Below are 19245 nucleotides of genomic sequence, written 5' to 3'. Positions count from 1 at the left end.
CTGGCTTTCTTCATTTGTGTGATAATAATTTTAAAAAAACAATATCAATATCCAAGTCAATAACCAGGCCAAAGCTTCCTGTGTATATCTTGTAGGCTGCCTGTGAATTGGCCTCTGAGGGCAATGTTCGATGATGTGCCCCATGGTCTGAGTTGGAGCTTCAATCACACATTGGGGGTCTTTTAATGTTTTACCAATGGAGAAGGTGACAGCATCTATCATGACCAGTTCTGAAGTGATTGGTCACTGTTAATGGGAAAGCTTAGATCTTTCATGTTGTCCTGTTGGTTCTCCTTTAAGAAATCATTTCTAATGCCGCAGTTCCTCCAAGCATTACGCTCTGCCAGTCATCAATGCTTAGGGAGCTCGCTGAATGCTTTGGTGACAGCCCAAATTGGGTTGGTCAAGATGGCCAAGTCAATCTGGATTGGTACATCTTTGTTGATGCAACAGTTGTACTCTCTGGAGACTGCAGATTTAAGGTTTCAATGTGGTCATACGAAGTTCGTCATTTCATAGTTGACAGATTTGACATGCAGAATACCCCTTCCAGGGAGCAGTGCGTTTCTGTAGAATATATCAGAGAGTGTGTAATGTTATACAGAGGTTTTTTTTGAGTGTCTGCTTCCCATATGGATCTCGCGGTTTCTGGATCAGGTTGCCCCGATTAATTCCCCCGAATCCCCAAGGTTCTGGAGATGTCATGTCTATATCACAGGGAGCGATTGTATTTGATGCGAGGGTACTTGGTATGGCTTACGCCTCTGTGCTCTAAAAGACTTCCTAAGGCTTGGTTTGCTTGATGGGTGTTAGGGTGTTAGGCAAATCGCTGGTGTGAATGTTGAGGCTGCCAGGACTGAAACTAATCGTTTGTTCAGCAAGTATCTGCTTTCCTGGATCCTAGGTCACTACCAATGTCATCACTAAGGACATTCAATGTCTTGGTAAATTAAGCTCTCGGTGAGATTGGCAAATCGAGCCATTGGCTTCACAACACCTTGGTGAAGATTTGCCCATCCACATACACAAGCTCTCCATCAGCTGTGCCTTAGAAATGACCACACTTTAAACTTAGAATGGAGTTCCATCAAATTAATTTCTTGAGATTCTCCACGCGGCTGATGGACTGATACATTGTAAGCGGCACATTGTTACCCGGCACACGACAGCAGTGCGATAATGTTGCACCCCGAGATATACTCTTTAGAATAAAATGAAAATCAATAAATTAAGTAAACACAAAAGCCCTCCCTGGTGGACTCTGTAACTAAAACATAACATCAAAAGGAAACTTACAAAATCAAACCAAAATGTCATTCCCAGGGGTGATGACGCACCTCGGCTCTCGCAGCACCCACGGGATGCGGAAAGCCTGAAGTGTGCAGGTGGTCATCGCGTGCTCCCTCTCCAAGGCCATCTTGCCGTTAACTGAGCCATGATAGAGGGACACCCAGTCGGGTCAGATCCAGATGTGCAGGTTAGGTGGATTGGCCATGATCAATGTGCGGGATACAGGAATAAGGCAGGAGAGTGGGCCTAGGTAGGGTGCTCTTTCGGATGGCCGGTACCGATTAGGTGGGCTGAATGGCCTCCTTCTGCATTGTAGGGATTCTATGGACCCTCTAGACTGCCCGGAATATATATTCACATAACAATTAGCTCCTAGCTCTTTATATGTAACAGTATAAAAATATAGGACCATCCTCTCTGGGCTGACAACTCTTCTTCGAGAGATGTCAAATCATATAGACAGGAAAATATCTCCATATTCCAGTGGCAGGCACCATTGTCAAGGAAAGTTCATTGTTCAGAAGGTAATTTCAAAAGTACCTAAATGAGTGAGTTCCTCATTGCTGATGGAGATTGGCTCAGGACACTAAAGAAAGCAAGTTTCTAGACATCAACGTACATCAAGGAGTTCATCCTCAATATTGCCTCTTCCTCGTCATCCCAGTATTGACCAATATATCCTTTCTAGGTGACGAGTCTGGCTTCTTGATAGGTAAGCAACCTCTGAGTCGGTGCAGACAGACACTGACATTACAATTAGGTCGGCACATGGTCTGTGCGCCAACAATGAGGAAAAGGTCATTTCACAGCACCCAATGAGTTGGTATTTATCTGGATAGGCAACAAAAAAGTAGGCGAGGCACAACTGGCAAAAAACAACCTCTGTTCTTGCCCCACTCTCTCACTGTTACAAATTATAATCATACCTCAACACTTAAACAGGTGTTGACAACACACCTTAGGAAGGATATTTTGGCCTTGGAGTGCCACGTAGGTTTACAAAAGTTATACCTGGGGTTAAGATACGAGGAGAGATTGCATAAATTAAGCCTGTTTTTGCTTGAATTTACAAGGTCAAGGGGTAATCTGATCAAACTCTTCCAAGATATTTACAGAAAAAGACAGGGTAGATGGAAGATAAACTATTTCTACTGTTTGGAGATTCTAAAATAGGGGGCATAGCCTAAAAATTAGTGCCTGACCATTCAGGAGATATGTTAGGAAGAACCTCGTCACTCAAAGAGTGGTAGAGGTTTGGAACTCTCTCCCACAAACAGCAGTTGAAGCTAGATCACTTGTTAATTTTAAATCTGAGACAGATTTTTGTTAAGCAAAGATATTAAGGGTTATGGGTCAAAAGGCCACAAATCAGCCATGATGTCACTGAATGGCAGGACAGGCTTGAGGGGGTGAATGGCCTACTTTTATTCTGATTTAAAAACAGCCAATTCTGATCACCAATTCATGTCCATGAGTGCATTATTCATTCTGACACAAACTAAGATCTCTTCAGGACTAATGGATACTGGGAAGTAGACTTTATCACATCACCGGACAAATTTCCTCACCACTGTTTATAGAGGAATAATTGGACAACCCATCATTCTCAAAGTCTCTCAGATTTCTGTTCACTCTTTTCCTTTCTTCTAAAAACAAAACACAGGATGCTGCAAATTCCAAAGACGTTTCGATTGAATCTCAGACCTAATCCTCTATCCGGATCCTGCAGATTTACCATTCACTGTCTGACTGTTGGCGCTGAGGCTTGCAGTTTTTAAAATCAATGCTTTCTTGTCCAGTGCAGTATCAAGTTGTATCACCTTAAATGGAGTGGTGCATCAATCATGACATTAGCTCTTGCTGTTTGTCTAGGCTGCATCAATGTTTCTGTGCTACAATGTGAATATCCATCCATCTCTCTCATTTTGAGTGATTTTGAATGCAGAATCCAAAATGCTCCCCTTGGTTCGCATCCTGGTACCATCATTTTTAAATTATTAAACTGATGCATTTCCCTTTTGGACAGACACTGGATCTGAAGTTTTTCATAAGGAAACGGGTTCTTGTTTGCCCAGTTTCAGCAGAAAGGCTGAGCAGGATTCAGGCAGTCATCATTTTGTATCTTTATTTGGGCTGGCAGAGCAGATGGGACTTAAGGCATGCTATTGGAAACCTTCTAATTCTCCCATTGCTGGATTCACTCCATCATGTCACTATTAAACTCAAGGACTCAGCACGTGGAGAAATCAAAGCTACATCCTGAAACTTCATGGGCCCAGGAAGCAAATGTCTTGAATGCACTTTTTTTTCAAACCGAAATATCATAAACTGATTTTAAAAAGCTTTAAGAAGGAATACCCCTTTAAATCCTTTTCTGTCAAGTTTGTAATTGAAGTCTCATCTGCTGGTTGAGATACAAACAAAGGAATCTGTGAAAAAGATAGATTTGGCAAGGCCAACTTCCCTTCAAGTCCTATACAATCATGCTTCAACCAAACAACTTGACCCCAAAGCTCCCAAGTACTTAAAAGATTCGATGGCACTATTCAAAGAAGTGATGGGAGTTCTCCTGGTGTCCTGGATCCCTCCCTCAACCAACACCAAAATATATTAACCGGTCATTCATCTTATTTGCTACTTGCGTGCCTCGCTGTGCACAAGTCCTAAGCTACAATATGTACTTACATAACAGAGAGGGCACTTCAAAAATAATTTATTAGTTATAAACAGAAAGACTTTCATTTATCCATTTCTTTCACGGCCCACGGATCTCGCAAAGCACTTTGCAACCAATAAAATACTTTTGTTGTAATGACCGAACCAAGGCACCAATTTGCACAAACTCTCAAACAGAAATGTGATAATGATCAGCTAATTATTTTTCATATATTGATGGTGGGATAAATATCTGCCTGCACAACCCAATAACACCCTATTCTTTGAAATAGTGCCATGTGATTTTTCACATCCACCCGAACAGATAGAGCCTGACTTTTAACAGTTCAACCCAGCGACCACATCTCTGACAGTGCAGAACTCCCTCGGTATTGCACAGGAGTGTCAGCTTTGATATAAAAACTGAACAGTTTCCAGCACCAGCACTATTTTTCTTTGATGTCAACTTTGCTCAGGCCCTGTCATGGGACTTGAACCCACAACCTGTGACTCACAGGCAAGAGTGTGGCCAACTGAGCCACAGTAGACATGGATTACTAATGTCCCCAAAACATTATACAAATGCAAATCTGTTCAACAAAACAAATTAATTTACATTAAACAATATAAACACATGCAACCTAAGGCCCAATGAGTATAAGTCAATCAGTCCTGAAAGCATCTCACTCCATTTTAGGCTCATTTTTAATAAGTACTTTTGGACCAGTACTGTTAAGAATAATGACTGCCATCACTCTCACGTTTGGTGATAACTGCATTCCAAACCACCAGGTCTGAAGAGTGGCTTTTATGAAGGGGTGCATGTGAGAAATACACATAATATTTCTACATAATTCCACTTGAACAGCCCTTATTCCACCATTCTCTGGTCACCCACTAAGCTGAGAATTCTACACCATTTTCTGCTGGGCTGAGTTGATAATGCTCTTGAGCTAACAATTGTGCATTAAGTCTCACTCCAGTGGTTAGAACTGCTGCCTCACAGCACCAGGGCCCCTGGTTCAATTCCGACCTTGGGTGGCTGTGCGGAGTTTGCACATTCTCCCAGTGTCCTCCGGGTGCTCTGGTTTCCTCCCACAGTCCAAAGATGTGCAGGTTAGGTGGGGTGGTGGGGATAGGCCTAGGTAGGGTGATCTTTCAAAGGTTGGTACAGACTCAATGAACCAAATGGCCTCCTTTTGTACTGTAGGGATTCTATAGATCTGAGACCGTAATCTGGTTTGACATTTTAATACAGTACTGATGCCACTCTACATTGTCAAAGGCGCCTTTCTTTAGGTGAGTTATTAAATCCTTCCCCTCTTCTGCAGCTATGAAAGGGCACAGTAAGAAGTCTTACCACACCAGGTTAAAGTTCAACAGGTTTATTTGGAATCACTAGCTTTTGGAGCACAGTTCCTTCATCAGGTGTGGGGTTAGACATAACGGTGGTCTAAATGGATTGCAGTCATTTCTCTCATGGCTATTTGTGTGTGTAAAATGGCTGACATTCTGTTGCATATAGATGACTGCATTGAAAAGCAAGCGCTGAAGGATGTTTCTGAATTATATCAAATTCAACCTCCGCCTTTCTAAAAAGTAGCCACAAGTCTGAGGCCCTCCAAAAACCGGGACTTGACTATTTCGAGATAACAACACCAGATATCATGTTTTTTAAACCACCATAAGCATAAATCACTTTTTAAATTATCCATTAATTTAGACATTTTTTAAAAAACAACGCCCGCCCCTTCATCACTCTGCCCTGCGAACCGGCTCAGGCAAACTTCCTCTGGGTGGAGAAACACTAACACTCCCTCCCCGGATAAACTCTGGTGGGAGGAAAAGACAATCCAGCCTTTGCCCATCAGGCTGATCAGGTCTGTCTCAGGCGGAACACAACAGTCTCTTCCCGAGGCGGCCCTGCCCCCGGGAAACGCGCGCGCGCGCCTTTCTGCTTCTGCCCACACACCCCGAGCGGTACCCGGTTGCTAGGTTACCCTCCCCGGTGCCGTGACCCGCCCGGTTACTTACCGCGAGCTCTCCGCCACCTTCTCAGCCCCACTTCCGCCCCCCCAGCGTCACATCGTCTCTGCTCCGGCGCACTTCAGTCCTCTTCTGGAAACCTGACGAATGTTCCGCCTTCTAACCCACGGTGTGAAGGAAAGGCTGTGTGCCGCCCGTCCTGGGGTTTTTTTTTTTCAAAAAAAATTCCGAAAGGGAATTTACAACACTATGTTCCAGCGTTCAAGAGGCCTGAGCTGTCAGTGACTCCCTTCCCCCTAAGGTTTTTCCTGATTTGCTTTAATCGGCTCGGTAATGGAAGTGGAAAATGACCATAATGCAAAGCGACCGAGAAACCGCTCCATGTTTTTTTTCAACAGGCTGCCGATCTGCATTGTGGGACGGGCGTGCGGCACATGCGCATTTCTGACTCGTCTGGTTCCGGCCTGACTTCCTCCCCCTCGCAAGCCCTCTGCCGCCCTGGAGGCTCGGCCTCCGGCGTCTGTTGTTGCCACTGCCCCCAGGACAAATGGCCTCTGGTTCCATTGAGAGGCTTACCCCACCCCAAATCAGAGGTAAGGAAAATGGAAGGGAACCAACAGAGAAGCAGGAGCTAAAGAGAGAAACAAGGGAGACAGGCAAACACATTAGGAAAAGGCGAATGCACTGACCGAAGATGGAGCTTTTCACTTCCAAATAGTGCCATGAAATCTTGAGCAGGCAGACAAGGCCTTGCGGGTTTAATGCCTAGACAGGGAAGCAGTGTAAATGAAGTAGCTGGAAAGCGGAAGACAAGAACTTATCTTTAAACACACTTATTGAGTCTCACAACCAACGATTTACTGTTGCAATGCAGCCACTTATGTTGGAGCGCCCATAACAAAGTCACATCAACAATAACCGGATAAAATCCTTTGATTGAGGAATGAATGTTAACCAGGAAATCAATAGCACTTTCAGTTGCTGAAGCTTCTTTAAGCCACCAGAACAGAAAGGCAGTATCTTGGTCTAATATAAAAACAGAAAGTGCTGGGGAAAGGCAGAAAATCTGGCAGCATCTGTGGAGAGAGAAACCGTTAACATTTCAAATCCAATATGACTTTGTGTTTTTATTTCAGATCTCCAATATCCACAGTTCAATAAGTTTCATCAGGGAAGACCAATGCAATTCTGCACTTGACCGTCAGTTTAAATTACTCAAGCCTTGAGATGGTGCTTGACCCCGCAGCTTTCTAACTTTGAGACTGGTGTGCTATAAATTGTAGCAAGCAGAGAAAAGGAATAGAGTTTTCTTCAGGTATTGTTAACACTTGTGGAGCTGGTTGTTAGAAAAGTTTTCATTTGGCACGACTAAATCCGACTTGGGATTCTAGATTTAATTTTGAGGCTGCTATTGCATGAGTAAAAGGCTAGAGCAAATGTGGGCTTAACAAGTATTAAAATATTTTTATTCCACAGTTCTAGATTTGGCTTCAGGAACATTAACTCACCCCACTCCTACCAAATTGAACAGGAAAAACGTATGATCACTTAATTTATTCACTGTGGCAACAGTGTAAAGTGCGGCAATTGGAGTAACTGTTCAACAGTGGAAAGTTGCCATGTTTTATGCAACCATGGTGACATTGAGGGTATGCATGACATTGTTAGAAATTCAGTTCAGAAATGAAGGAACTGAGAGTGAAGGCAGAGAATGAATAATTTTTAAGTGAAAGGCTTTGCTTCACAACCCAACCCATTCCCAAACAGTGAGGCAGCTTGCATGATAAACCAAATCATCTCCAGTCAGAGAGATGGTGATAAATTTTATTATCGGGAGAGTGAGCTTTGGGTCTGCCAGTCTAGAGACACCAGTGTTAAGTGATGTCACTAGCTTTTGAAAAAAACCTTTTTCGAAAAAGTGGAGAGATAAACCTGGGAACTACAGACCAAACGGCTTAATGTCAGCAGTGGGAAAACCAAGAGAAACCATTGTCAGAATAAAATTAATTCTCACTTGGAGAAGCTTGAGTTGAATAGGGACAGAGAACATATTAACGGCAAATAGTGTCTGATTAACCTGATTGAGTTGTTTGAATGGTTGACAATGGACTTTAATCTGGACTTTGGTATAACAAGTAAAATTTCCAAGTGTGCAGATGAAACTAAACTTGGCCAGCTGGTTTTGAGTTTTTAAATACTGAGTTTTAAAGAAAATTGTTTATGGGATGTGGGTGTCGCGTCACTGGCTGAGCCAGTGTTTATTGCCCATCCCTGAGGGAAATTAAGAGTCAACAACATTGCTGTACATCTGAGGTCATATGTAGGCCAGACCAGGTAAGGGCAGCAAATTTCTTTCCCTAAAGGATATTATTGAACCAAGCTGGGGTTTTTTCAACAATTGTTTCATGGTCATCATTGGACCTTTAATTCCAGATTTTTATTGAATTTAAATTTACCATCTGCCCTGGTGGGATTCAAACCCTGGTCCCAGATCATTATTACCCTGGCTCTCTGGATTACTAGTCCAGCGACAATACACTATGTCACACCTCCCCACTACCCCATAGGATAGTAGCTGACTTCCAGAGGACAGAGACAGACTGGTGAAACACATGACGGAGGCAATATAAAGTGGAAAAATATGAAATTATTCACTTTGGGTGGAACAACATGGGAGACTGTATAATCTAAACATGCAATATTTTGAGGGATTGCAAGAGCAGGGAGAAAGCAAATATTCCAAATTTTTGAAAGGTGGCAAAACTAGTTGATAAGGCGGTTAAGAAAAGCATGCAGGATACTTGACTTCATAAATAGCGGCGTTGAATACAAAGACAATGGTGTTCTGCTAAACCTCAAAAAATCATTGGTTAGACCTCAGCTTGAGGACATGTACAATTTTGGGCAGCATGATTTAGGAAGGTTGCCCTGTTTTTGGAGAAGGTACAGATGAGGTTTAGCAAAATGATACAAGGGATGAAGGAATTCTATAATATGGAGATTGGAGAAGCTGAAGTAGTTCTTCTTGTAGGAGAAAAGATTAAGCGGGGCTTAATAGAATTATTCAAAATCTTGAGAGCTTTGACAGACAAAATAGGGGGAAACCATTTCCTGTGGCACGTGGATTGGTGGCAGATGTCACAGATTTAAAATAATTGACAAAAGAACTAAGGGGAAATAACGCTAATATTGTTCACATGGGGTTTGCTAAGATCAGAATTAAGGTACCTGAGAGGATTAAATTCCAGAGAAGATTTTAAAAGGCAATTGGAAGAGAATTAATTTGTCAGGTTTTGCGGAGGAATCTGGGGTGTGGGCCTAAATTGGACCACTCTTGCAAAATTAGAACGGATATGACAGGCTGAATGATCTCCTTCAGTGCCGTAATCTGTTTGCGTCAGTTCTGATGGTGCTGATTGATCTGTGTGGCCACTGGGCTGCAGATGCTGCTGGACAATACTGCAATGCTTCAGCTTTAATTGCCAGCTGAATTATATGTAGGTTATATGTGGAGTTACCAACTGTTATTTAACTGATTGTGATGCGATTTTCCCCCGTATCCAATGTTGAAATGAAACCTGGATCGATAATACCTTCAATGGGGAGAGGTGATGAATGTTCTAATCCAGAAAGCCACGTGGAGAAGAATAGAACTATAACCAATCTTTTGTTTATTTACAAAGTTACATATCACAAGCATGTACCTCTTAACCAATCCACCACAGATTCAGTCCTCGACTTAATAGAAACACAAGTGAATTGCCAGTTAACGTGGCTTTCTGGATTAGAACATTCGTCACCTCTCCGCATTGAAGGAATTATCAATCTAGGTTTTGTTTCAAATTTGGATACGGGGAAAAAAATCGCTTCACGATCAGTTAAATAACCTGCACACAATTAAGATGCCTCTCCTTCTCTCTTCAAATGACAATTAGAGTTTATAGTTACAACCACATTTTCAAAACAATTTAAACCAAATACCTCCATATTCTGTGCAAAGCATTATGTTACAAGATGTCCCTATGCTGGGGTCTGTAACAATTCATTTGCACAAGCATTTCATTTCATAAAAGAGACAGTTGATAACTTATATCCATTCATTTTAATTTTAGATATTTCCTTTCCTGTATTTGTTTCAGACCAGCAAGGTACATTTGTAAAATGTTCTCACTCTTGACCATACGATATAGGAGCAGAGTTAGGCCATTTGGCCCATCAAGTCTGCTCTGCCATTCGATCACGGCTGATATGTTCCTCATTCCCTTTCTCCTGCCTTCTCCCCATAATGTCTGATCTCCTTATTAATAAATTTAGAGTACCCAATTATTTTTTTCCAATTAAGGGGTAATTTAGTGTGGCCAATCCACCTACCCTGCACATCTTTGGGTTGTGGGGGTGAGACCCACGCAGACACAGGGAGAATGTGCAAACGCCACACGGACAGTGACCCGGGGCTGGGATCGAACCTGGGTCCTTGGGGGCGTGAGGCAACATTGCTAACCCCATTGCACCATCGTGCTGCCCTGTGACATCCCCTTATTAATGAAGACATCCCCTTATTAATGAAGACAACGCCTTAGTAATCAAGAACACCAGATTTGTGCTTGAGGTGCAGTTACCTACAGGGCTACAGCCCAAGAGCTGGAAGATGGAATTGGACAGAATAGTTCCTTCTTAGAACATAAGATTTAGGAGCAGGAGTAGCAACTTAGCCATTCACACCTGCTCCACCGTTCAATACGATCATGACCTCAACTCCATTGTCCTGCCTGTTCTCCGTAACCCTTCAACCCAATACTGATTAAAGATCTGTCTAACTTCTCCTCAAATTGACCCTCTGTGGGAAGCACGGTGGTGCAGTGGGTTAGCCCTGCTACCTCACGGCGCCGAGGTCCCAGGTTCGATCCTGGCTCTGGGTCACTGTCTGTGTGGAGTTTGCACATTCTCCCTGTGTTTGCGTGGGTTCCCCCCCCCCACAACCCAAAAAGATGTGCAGGCTAGGTGGATTGAACACGCTAAATTGCCCCTTAATTGGAAAAAAATAATTGGATACTCTATATTTATAAAAAAGTAAATTTTTAGAAATTGACCCTCTGTCCCAGCATCCACCGCACTCTGGGGTAGCAAATTCCACAGATTCACGATCCTTTGGGAGAAGTAATTCTTCCTCATCTTTGTTTTAAATTTGCAACCCCTTAACCTGAGACTATGACCTCGCGGTCTAGAATGCCCCACAAGAGGAAGCATCCGCTCCACGTCTATTTTATCCATATCTCTTATCATCTTGTACACCTCAATTTGATCTCCCATCATTCTTCTAAAATTTAGAGAGTACAGGCTTAAACTGCTCAATCTCTCCTCATAAGACAAACCCCTCATCTCTGGAATCAATCGAGTGAACCTCCTCTGAATTGCCTCCAATGCCACTACATCTTTCCTCAAATAAGGGGACCAAAACTGCACAATACTCCAGATGTGGTCTCACCAATGTTTTGTATAGTTGCAACATCATTTTCTTACCTTTATACTCAATTCTTTTAGCTATAAATTCTAACATTCAATTTGCTTTCTTTATTGCCTGCAGTACCTGCATACTAGTTTTCTGTGACTCGTGCATGAGGACACCCAGATCCCTCTGTACCGGAGCGCCCAAAGTCTCTCCCCATTTAGATAATAAGCTGCCTTCCCATTTTTCCGACCTAAATGGATGACCTCATTCTTATCCACATTAAACTCCATCTGCCACATTTTGGCCCACTCTCCTAACCTATCTATATCCATTTCTAAGGTTCTTATAAGGTTCTCATTGCAATTTACTGTCTCATCTATTGTAGTATCATCTATAAATTTGGTTTATAGAACCTTCTATCCCTGTATCCAAGTCGTTAATATAGATTGTAAATAGTTGAGCACAAGGACCGCATCTTATAGCACCCCACTAGTTACATCTTGCCATCCAGAAAAAGACCCATTTATCCCAACTCTCTGTCTCCTATCCGTCAGCCAGTCTTATCCAAGCTAATATAGTACCCCTTACCCCATGTGATCTAACCTTGTGTATTAACCTTCTATGCGGCACCTTATCAAACGCCTTCCTTTAGTCCAGATATACTACATCTACAGGATCCCCATTATCCATTTGGCTTGTTACACCTTCGAAGAACTATAGCACATTAGTCAAACATGACCTAACCTTCATAAAACCATGCTGGCTCTGATGGATAGTGTTTTGACTTTCCAAATGCCCTGATATTACTTCCTTAATAAGGAGGAGAAGGCGCCGCTAGAAGGGTTCAAGGCAAAGTGGGAGGAAGAGTTGGGAGAGGGTATGGAGGAGGGGTTCTGGTGTGAGGTGCTCCGGAGGGTGAACGCTTCCACCTCGTGTGCGAGGTTGGGTCTGATACAGCTGAAGGTGGTGTATAGAGCGCACCTTACAAGGGCGAGGATGAACCGGCTCCTTGAGGGGTTAGAAGATGTATGTGAATGTTGCGGGTGGGGGACTGCAAACCATGTTCATATGTTTTGGTCCTTTCCAAAGCTGGAGGATTACTGGAAGGAGATGTTTAGGGTAATCTCTAAAGTGGTGCACATGAAACTGGACCCGGGCCCTCGGGAGGCCATATTCGGGGTGTCGGAGCAGCCGGGGTTGGAAACGGGCGCGGAGGCAGATGTTGTAGCCTTCACCTCGTTGATCGCCCAAAGGTGGATCCTGTTAGGGTGGAGATCAACCTCTCCACCCTGTGCCCTGGTGTGGCGGGGGGGGACATGCTGGAATCCTTGACGCTTGAAAAGGGCAAATTTGAATTTTTCTCTGTGAGGGGAAGGATGGAGGGATTCTACAATTCATGGGCGTTATTCATGATGCCCTTTCGAGAATTGGATCACATCGAACATTAGGGGGGTTGTGGGGAGGGGGGACTAAGTGTTAATGGTGACTATGGGTGATTCCTGATTCCTTTTTGTCATTTGCTTATGTTAACATGCGGGCCAATGTTTGGGGGTTTGGTGGGAGGAATGGATCATCGTTATTGATATGGGGATTGACATTACATTCGTTACTGATTATTGTTTATTGTTGGGTGTAAATTTTGGAGAAAATATGAAAAAGGAGAATAAAAAAATATTTTACACAAAAATTACTTCCTTAATAATGGATACTAACAATTTCCCAACAACAGATGTTAAACTAACTGATCTGTAATTTCCTACATTCTACCTCCCTCCCTTTTTGAATAAGGGCATGGATAAGCATATGGATGATAATGGCATAGTGTAGGTTAGATGGCTTTTGTTTCGGTGCAACATCGTGGGCCGAAGGGCCTGTACTGCGCTGTATCGTTCTATGTTCTATTAGCATTTTTGCAATGCACTGGAACCTTTCCCATGTCCAGGGAATTTTGGAATATTATGACCAATGGATCCACTATCTCCACTGCCACTTCCTTTAACACCCTAGGATGTAGGCCATCAGGCCCTGGGGACATGTCTGCCCTCAATCCTAATACTTTGTTGACTACTGTCTCCCTATTGATGCTGATTGCTCTAATTTTCACCCTTTCTATTACGTCTGAATTACCCATTCCAATAGGGATGGTCCTAGTGTCCTCCACTGTGAAAACTGAGCTAGCACAGTGGTTAGCACTGTGGCTTCACAGCGCCAGGGTCCCATGTTCGATTCCCGGCTGGGTCACTGTCTGTGCGGAGTCTGCGCTATCTCCCCATGTCTGCGTGGGTTTCCTCTGGGTGCTCCGGTTTCCTCCCACTAGTCCCGAAAGACGTGCTGTTAGGTAATTTGGACATTCTCAATTCTCCCTCAGTGTACCCGAACAGGCGCCGGAATGTGGCGACAAGGGGCTTATCACAGTAACTTCATTTTAGTGTTAATGTAAGCCTACTTGTGACAATAAAGATTATTATTATAAAAAATATTGAGTTAGCATCTCCGCCATTTCTGTGTTCCCCACCAGAAACTCTCCGGCTTCATCTTCCTTTAGCGACTCGCTTCCCTTTGCTATCCTTTTTGAAATTTTGCACGAGCTTTCTTTCTTAATTTACCTTTGTTCTTTTTATTACTTTTTTAGTAATCCTTTGTTTATGTTTGAAAGTTTCCCAATCTTCCAGCCTGCCACTGGCCTTTGCAACATGGTATATCTTAGATTTTGTCTTTATATTGTCCTTAACCACCTTGCTTAGCCAAGGATGTTTTTTTTTAACCTCTCTTAATGTCTTTCTTCCTCGCTGGAATATATTTTAGTTGTGAGGAATTGAGTATCTCCTTGATCAACTGCCACTGCTCATCAGCTGTCCTACCTTTTAGCCTTCCTGTCCACTCTACTCGGGCCAAATCTGTCCTTTGTGTATTTGACCCCACAGTGAACTAATATCTACATACATTCAATGGTTATATGACTATCTTCAATATGCCCATTGTACAGAATATCAAATATTTGACAAATAGATTCCCATATCCACTGCCTCCATAGTGTTTCCGCAACCAGAGTACTTTTAACAAGCCTGTTTATTTCTTAACTTCCTTAGCTAAAGAGCCACATTTCCCAGTAGGAGATTATTATGAACCCAGTTGCACTGTCAGGAAGATTAATATATAAACATTGATTGGATTGGTGTAACACTCTATATAGGGTTGTTGATTTAAAGTTACAGTGGTTTTCCGCTTTAAGTTGTTTCATTTAGCATTTTTCTGCGTTAATGTTGTGGCTATGCGCTGAACGTTGTGACTTTGACATTAACGTCATTTTGCATAGCATCGCATGCCGAATATTGGGAGCAAGACAAACATTGTGAAAAAGACAAACTTAAAGGCTCTGTGCCTTAATGCACGGAGCATTTGCAATAAAGTGGATGAACTAATCGCGCAGATAGATAAAAATGGGTTTGATATAATTGGGATTATGGAGACATGGCTGCAGGGTGAACAGCGATGGGAACGGAATGTCCCAGGGTTTTCAGTATTTAGGAAGGACAGGCATAAAAGAAAAGGTGGTTGCGTGGCACTGCTGGTTTAAGAGGACATTAGCACAGTAGTGAGAAAGGATATTAGCTCTGACAATGTGGAGTCTGTATGGGTAGAGTTGAGAAATACCAAGGGACAAAAAATATTAGTGGGTGTCATAGATAGACCCCTAAACTGCAGTGGTGAGGTTGGGAATGGCATTAAACAAGAAATTAGAGATGCATGTAACAAGGGAATATCCGTGATCATGGGTGATTTTAATCTTCACATAGATTGGGCAAATCAAATTAGCCACAATGCTGTAGAGGAGGAATTCCTGGAGTGTATACGGGATGGTTTTCTTGACCAATATGTGGAGGAACCAACTAGAGAGCAGGCCGTCTTAGACTGGGTACAGTGTAATGAGAAGGGAATCATTGCCAATCTGGCTGTACGAGACCTCTTGGGGATGAGCGACCATAACATGATAGAATTTTTTATCAAGATGGAGAGTGAAGTAGTTGATTCGGAGACGAGGGTGCTGAATCTTAATAATGGGAACTATGAGGACATGAGGCATGAGTTGGCCTTGATAGATTGGGGAGAGTTACGTAAAGGGATGCCAGTGGATAGGCAATGGCAAACATTCAAGGAACGCATGGGGGAACTACAGTAACTGTTCATTCCTGTCTGGTACAAAAGCAGAGGTGGTAAGAGGGCCAATTCATGGCTTACAAAGGAAATTAGAAATAGTATCCGATACAAGGAAGAAGGATACAGATTGCAACATAGTATATCCAAGAAAAATAATAGGTTTGAGGATTGGGAGCAGTTTAGAATTCAGCAAAGAAGGACAAAGGGATTGATTAAGAAGGGGAAGTACAGTACGAATGGAAGCTTGCAGGGAACATAAAGACTGACACTAAGAGTTTCTATAGATATGTGAAGAGAAAGAGATTGGTAAAGAGAAGTGTAAGCCCCCTACAGACAGAAATAGGGGAATGCATAATAAGGGACAAAGAAATGGCTGAGCAATTGAATACATACTTTGGTTCTGTCTTCACAAATCAGATCCCAGAAATGTTGGAGAATGAAAGGTTTAGTGAGAGGGAAGAACTGAGGGCGATCAATATTAGTAGAGAAATGGTGCTGGGAAAATTGATGGGATTGAAGGCGGATAAATCCCCAGGGCCTGATAATCTGCATTGCAGAGTGCTTAAGGAGGCGGCTCTGGAAATGGTGGATGTATTGGTGGTCATCTTCCGGGATTCTATAGACTCTGGAACTGTCCCTGCACATTGGAGGGTAGCTCACGTCACTCTGATATTCAAAAAGGAAGGTAGAGAGAAAGCAGGGAATTATAGACCAGTAAGCCTTACATCGGTAGTGGGGAAAATGCTTGAATCCATTATCAAGGACTTTATAGCGGAACATTTAGAAAGCAGTGGCAGGATCAGTCCGAGTCAGCATGGATTTATGAAGGGAAAGTCGTGCTTTACAAATTTGTTGGAATTCTTTGAAGGGGTAACCAGTACAGTTGACAAGGGGGAGCCAGTCGATGTGGTATATTTGGATTTTCAGAAGGCGTTTGACAAAGTCCAGCATAAGAGATTATTGTGCAAAATTAAAGCGCATGGATTGGGAGAAATGTATTGAGGTGGATAGAAAACTAGTTGGCAGAGAGGAAACAAAGAGTAGGGATTAATGGGTCCTTTTCAAATTGGCAGGCAGTAACTAGTGGGGTACCACAGGGATCGGTGCTAGGATCCCAGCTATTCACAATATATATTAATGATTTGGATGAGGGAATAAAATGTAACATATGATACCAAATTAGGTAGGAGGGCGAATTGTGACCAGGGTGCAGAGATCCCACAGCATGATCTGGACAGGTTGGGCGAGTGGGCAAATCAATGGTAGATGCAGTATAATTTGGATAAGTGTGAGGTTATTCACTTTGGAAGCAAAAACAGGAAGGCAGATTACTACCTGAATGGTTGTAAATTGGGAGATGTGAGTTTGCAGCGGGACCTGGGTGTCCTTGTGCACCATTCGCTGAAGGTAAGCATGCAGGTGCAGCAGGCGGTAAAGAAGGCTAATGGTATGTTGCCTTCATTGCGAGAGGTTTCGAGTATAGAAGCAGGGATTGTTGCTGCAATTGTACAGGGCCTTGATGAGGCCACACTTGGAGTATTGTGTGCAGTTTTGGTCTCCTTTTCTGAGGAAGGATGTTCTTGCTCTCGAGGGAGTGCAGCAAAGGTTTACCAGACTGATTCCAGGGATGGCGGGACTGTCATATGAGGAGAGATTGACTGGGTTGGGATTGTTCTCGCTGGAGTTCAGAAGAATGAGGGGGATCTCATAGAGACTTATAAAATTCTAACAGGACCAGACAGGGTAGATGCAGGGAAGATGTCACCAATGATGGGTGTGTCCAGAACCAGGGATCACAGTCTGAAGATTCAGGGTAAACCATTTCGGACAGAGATAAGGAAACATTTCTTCACCCAAAGAGTGGTGAGCCTGTGTAATTCATGACCACAGGAAGTAGTTGATGCTAAAACTTTGAACATATTCAAGAGGCGGCTGGATATAGCACTTGGGGAGAATGGGATCAAATGCTATGGGGAGAAAGCAGGGTTAGGCTATTGAGTTGGATGATCAGCCATAATCGTGATGAATGGCGGAGCAGGCTCTAAGGGCCAAAAGGCCTCCTCCTGCTCCTATCTTCTATGTATGTATCTATGTAAGTGATTGCCGCCATCTTGGAATGAGTGCAAGGAGAGGTGACAGCGGCTTTTGCTGAAAACTCTGCAGTACAGTGCTGTACAAAGAAACACTATACCTAATGTATTTGTTTTTCAGGGGTTAAATTGAAGCCTGGACTGCTGACTTTTATGCAGAATGGCAGCAGTTCATGATTCTGCAATCCACCTTTAGTTTTGGAGCCCCAAGTGTGGCTGCTGTGGAGCTTTGCGTTGGGCGAGGCAGAGAAGCCATTTAAAAATCGCTGAGAGAGGCATTTTCTGCAGGTAAAATTGGTTTCCTTGGCTCTGGGGTTCGCTTGGGTGAAAAATACAGGATGCGGTACTTGCCCTTCAGGCCCCTCCTGATTAATTTTGGAGCTCTGAATGTAGCCTTGTTCAACTTTGCATTGGGTGGAGGCAGATAGACCATTTTAAAGTTATTTGAGATTACCTCAAGCCTGTGATTTAGTTCATCAATCCATTGGAATCACTCTTAACCATGAGTCGAAAACATCCAGCAAGTGATGTCAATGAGTCCTCTGTTGCTGCTAAGAAAACAAGAAAAACTATCACTTTAGAAATGAAATTGGAGGTTTTAAAACGTTTTGAGGCTGGCGAACGAGCAGTCGCTATCGGCAGAGCTCTTGGGCTACCCCCTACAACAGTGAGAACAATCCGTGGTAACACTGACAAAATCAAACAGAGTGCGCAAAGTGTTGCACCTTTGAGTGCTGGCAGGATAAGTCGGACTAGAAGCAGCATCATGGAAAATATGGAAAGGCTTTTGGAAGTCTGGATCAAAGACCAAAACCAGCGCAATGTACCTCTTAGCTTGATGGTCATCCAAACAAAAGCGAAAAGCTTTTTTAATGACTTACAGAATGAGCAGGGTGGGAGTTCACAGTCGGAGAGTTTCAGTGCTAGTCGTGGTTGGTTCGAGCGTTTCAAGAAACGTTCCTGTTTGCACAACATTAAAGTGACCAGTGAAGCAGCTATTGCAGCAGTTGATGAATTTCCTTCCCAGTTGAAGAGAATTATTGAAGAAGGTGGCTACTCACCCAAACACGTCTTTAATTTTGAGGCGGGGCTTTCCTGGAAGCGTGTGCCACAGAGAACATACATCTCCAAAGAGGAGAAGGCCGAGTGTGCCAGCAACCACAGAGGGTCATTTGACATCGTCCCTGAAGTTCAGCATGAAATGATCACCTTGGCAAGGGAAGTTGGCTTTGATGAAGTGGAAGAGGCCAACATGGTGGAATCACTTGTGTCCCATGGAGAGAAATCGACCAGTGAAGATTTAATGCAGCTGGAGAGTCAACCAGTTGAAGACGAAGTTGGTGCTGAAACATCTTCCCCTCGGGTTTTGTCAACGAAACGACTGTCGAGAGCTTTCCAACTCATCGAAGAGGCAATGGAAATCTTCACGGAGAGCGATCCAAACAAAGAGCGTAGTGCCAAAGTGAACCGGGCGATCAATGATGGCATTAGCTGCTACAAGGAGATCTACCGACTGAAGAAAAAAGAAACCGTCCAACAGTCTTTGGATAAGTTTTTCAAGGACATTGACGATCCTGGTCGTTTGACCCATTAGCTCTTTATCAGGACCTGTCTGTT

The 19245-nt window shown here is 43.2% G+C and overlaps 2 protein-coding genes across 3 annotated transcripts in view; one reads left to right on the top strand and one right to left on the bottom strand.

Moving 5' to 3' along the window:
- Positions 1–6068, bottom strand: part of tradd (tnfrsf1a-associated via death domain) — a 36957-nt gene extending 30889 nt beyond the window's left edge. Inside the window, exon 1 of one of the 2 annotated variants that reach the window (XM_072518463.1) lies at positions 5980–6068. The gene's annotated coding sequence lies outside the window, so the exon portion shown is untranslated. The remainder of the gene's footprint in view (positions 1–5979) is intronic. The other variant, XM_072518464.1, reaches the window with a different exon arrangement.
- A 321-nt stretch (positions 6069–6389) lies between these two features.
- On the top strand, positions 6390–19228 carry LOC140430776 (tigger transposable element-derived protein 1-like). The gene is made up of 2 exons (XM_072518462.1): positions 6390–6524; positions 17750–19228. Exon 2 carries the CDS (start codon positions 18131–18133, stop codon positions 19220–19222), a length of 1092 nt encoding a protein of 363 aa, XP_072374563.1. The 5' UTR covers positions 6390–6524; positions 17750–18130; the 3' UTR covers positions 19223–19228.
- Positions 19229–19245: the final 17 nt, after the last annotated feature.

The sequence above is a fragment of the Scyliorhinus torazame genome, chromosome 10, assembly GCF_047496885.1.
Source record: "Scyliorhinus torazame isolate Kashiwa2021f chromosome 10, sScyTor2.1, whole genome shotgun sequence".
In the NCBI taxonomy this organism is placed as follows: Eukaryota; Metazoa; Chordata; class Chondrichthyes; order Carcharhiniformes; family Scyliorhinidae; genus Scyliorhinus; species Scyliorhinus torazame.
This window is presented reverse-complemented; position numbering and strand designations above follow the sequence as displayed.

Coding starts and splice junctions, on each gene's coding strand:
- LOC140430776 (XM_072518462.1), top strand. CDS start 18,131: ATGAGTCGAAAACATCCAGCAAGTGATGTCAATGAGTCCTCTGTTGCT.